The sequence below is a fragment of the Alosa alosa genome, chromosome 23 (assembly GCF_017589495.1).
Source record: "Alosa alosa isolate M-15738 ecotype Scorff River chromosome 23, AALO_Geno_1.1, whole genome shotgun sequence".
Classification (NCBI taxonomy): Eukaryota; Metazoa; Chordata; class Actinopteri; order Clupeiformes; family Clupeidae; genus Alosa; species Alosa alosa.
The window spans coordinates 177,501-180,000 of NC_063211.1; the positions used below are offsets into that span (position 1 = coordinate 177,501).

Genomic DNA, 2,500 nt, shown 5'->3' on the forward strand with positions numbered 1-2,500 from the left:
TCAACACACACATTCACACAAGTATTTAAGATCTCTCCAGCCTCCCTCCACCACTCTCTCTCTGTACCACTCTCTCTCTCTCTCCCTCCACCACTCTCTCTGTACCCACCTCCCTCCACCACTCTCCCTCCTCCACCACTCTCCACCATCTCCTCATCTCCCTCTCACCCCTCCTCCAATCCTCCATCATCCCTCTCTCCTCTACACCTCCAGTTGACTGCACCCTCCGTAAGCACATGGTTTAGCGGCTAGCCCTGTTAGGTTGGCCAGTCCATTTAGCGTAGCGGTTAGCTCTGTTAGGTTGGCCAGTCCATTTAGCGGCTAGTCCATTTAGCGGCTAGCCCTGTTAGGTTGACTCTGTGAGCTGTTTAATAAAAAACCTGATTCTTCAATAAAAATGTCTCACTCAAACTTAATATATCTGGGTTAGTCGTCACAAAACCTAGTACATGGTATATCCCTTCAGAGCCCACTCCTTGTTCTCCTCTCTTTCTCCCTCATCTCCTCCTTCCTGTTCTCTCCCTCCCTCATCTCCTCCTTCCTGTTCTCTCCGTCTGTCCATCCCTGCATCCTCACCTCCAGTAGACTGTCTCCCACCAGCGTGAGCAGGAGTGTGTGTGTTCCGCGCTGGCGCACCAGGGCGGCGCTCTCCGAGGCGTACATGCACGTGAAGTCGAACATGGCCACGTCCGGCTGGCCATAGTGGTTGATGGCGAAGTCCAGCATAGGAAGCTGGTGATTGGTGGAGAAGTCGGCAGCCTCGCGCGCGTACAACAGCAGGGCATTCTGGTCTACGTTTGCACGGGATAGCAGCTGCTCTGTGTCGGCGTAGTCCTGAAGGACACACACACACACACACACATCATGAGAGACACACACCTGTGCACACATACTCAAATACACACAAGCACTTGAACAAACAAGAATAGCATCCAAATAAGAAAAGAAAAAAAATAATACATTTTTTAATGTACTTAAGAAAACACCCACGTGCATATGCATTCACAATGCAAGAGATACAAACAAAAATACTCATTCACACCATGAAACAGATGACACACAACTGCACACACATACCCACACACGCACACACAAACACACACACACACACACACATATACACACATATACACACACGCACGCACAGCCAGTGTTGTATAAAGTACTAGAAAGCAATACTTGAGTAAAAGTACAAGTATCATACTAGAAAAAGACTTTGGTAGAAGTGAAAGTTACCTTTTAGAATATTACTTAAGTAAAAGTCTTAAAGTATCTGATATATACTGTAAATTTCAGTATCAAAAGTAATTTTCTGATATTTAATGTACTTAAGTATTTGAAGTAAAAGTAAAAGCAAGCGGTTTTATTTTGAACTTTTATTGTGAACTTTATTTTGGCTTTTTTTTATAGTAAAGCATAAAGCATATTCAGGGTTCCCATATCTTCTATCAAAGAAAAAACAGAAACAGAAATGTCACTTTGAATGAACTTCAGGTAATAACTTATTTCTTTTTTTTTTTTTAAATGACTTGCTTGGTAGGGGAGAACATTTTGGTCATGTGGTATGAGCATTTCTAGGGCTTACTCCCCAGGTCACCATCTCACACTCACACACATACACCTATGTCCAGCTACCGATATGCCAGTCATTAGTTAAAACTGAAAGGTGTGTTCATCTTCAAAAGAAGCTGGTTTTCAAAGCTGCCAGAATTCAGTGCCCGGAGTTTCAGGCCCAAGACCGCCCACGTTTTCCATAGTGGTGGAAATTGGATAAATGAAGCAACATTTCAGCTCTTACTATCCCGAAGTTTTATTAGTACCATGGTTCAACAAATGTAAAGGTTATATAATAATTCACTTCAACCGAGAAGTTAACAAAAATATATCCACAAGTTAACACAAAACAGAAAGAAAAAAGAAAGCCTTTGAAATGTAGCCTATCCCACGCCTGCACAAAGAGGCATATTGAACTAATGTTTAGGGCTACATGTTTTTGCATGGGTAGCCTACTCCTTTACTCCACCCTTCTGAGCAAACAAGGCATATAGGTTTATCATGTAGGGTAATTGCTCTTTCTTACATTAAATAACTTTAATTTATCCTCTCTACTTGTCCCTGTAGTCATGGCCTCCTCATCACCAATTTCGGGCTCATCATTTTCAGTGGTCGACTGGTTGATCTGCTGCTCAGTCCTCCTGGCCTCTTTCTACCCATCCATTCTTCCTGACGCTTTGTGTCTACTGTAGGGCCGGCTTTGGCTATCCGTGATTGAGAAAACTTTTGTAAAAGACGGGCTATATGGACCCAACCAACTCTTTTTGGGAGGGGAGAACTCCTCACGTAGGCTACAACCCATGCAGAGGCATTGCATTGGTGTCATGCACAGAATGCGGAACGTGGTCCTACTTTTAAGAAAAGATAGACTAACGCGACAAATGTCAATATTTTTTCCTCGACCGCGCCCAAAAGTGAAGCGCCCAACCGGGAATTCTTTTCGATT

General features: G+C 43.5%; 1 protein-coding gene across 1 annotated transcript in view; it reads right to left on the reverse strand.

Annotated features, from left to right (window-relative positions):
- Window positions 1-2,500, reverse strand: part of mical3b (microtubule associated monooxygenase, calponin and LIM domain containing 3b) — a 76,109-nt gene that overhangs the window by 63,317 nt on the left and 10,292 nt on the right. The window contains 1 exon segment of the mRNA XM_048235609.1: window positions 577-834. Within this exon segment, the coding sequence (XP_048091566.1) occupies window positions 577-834 (258 nt within the window).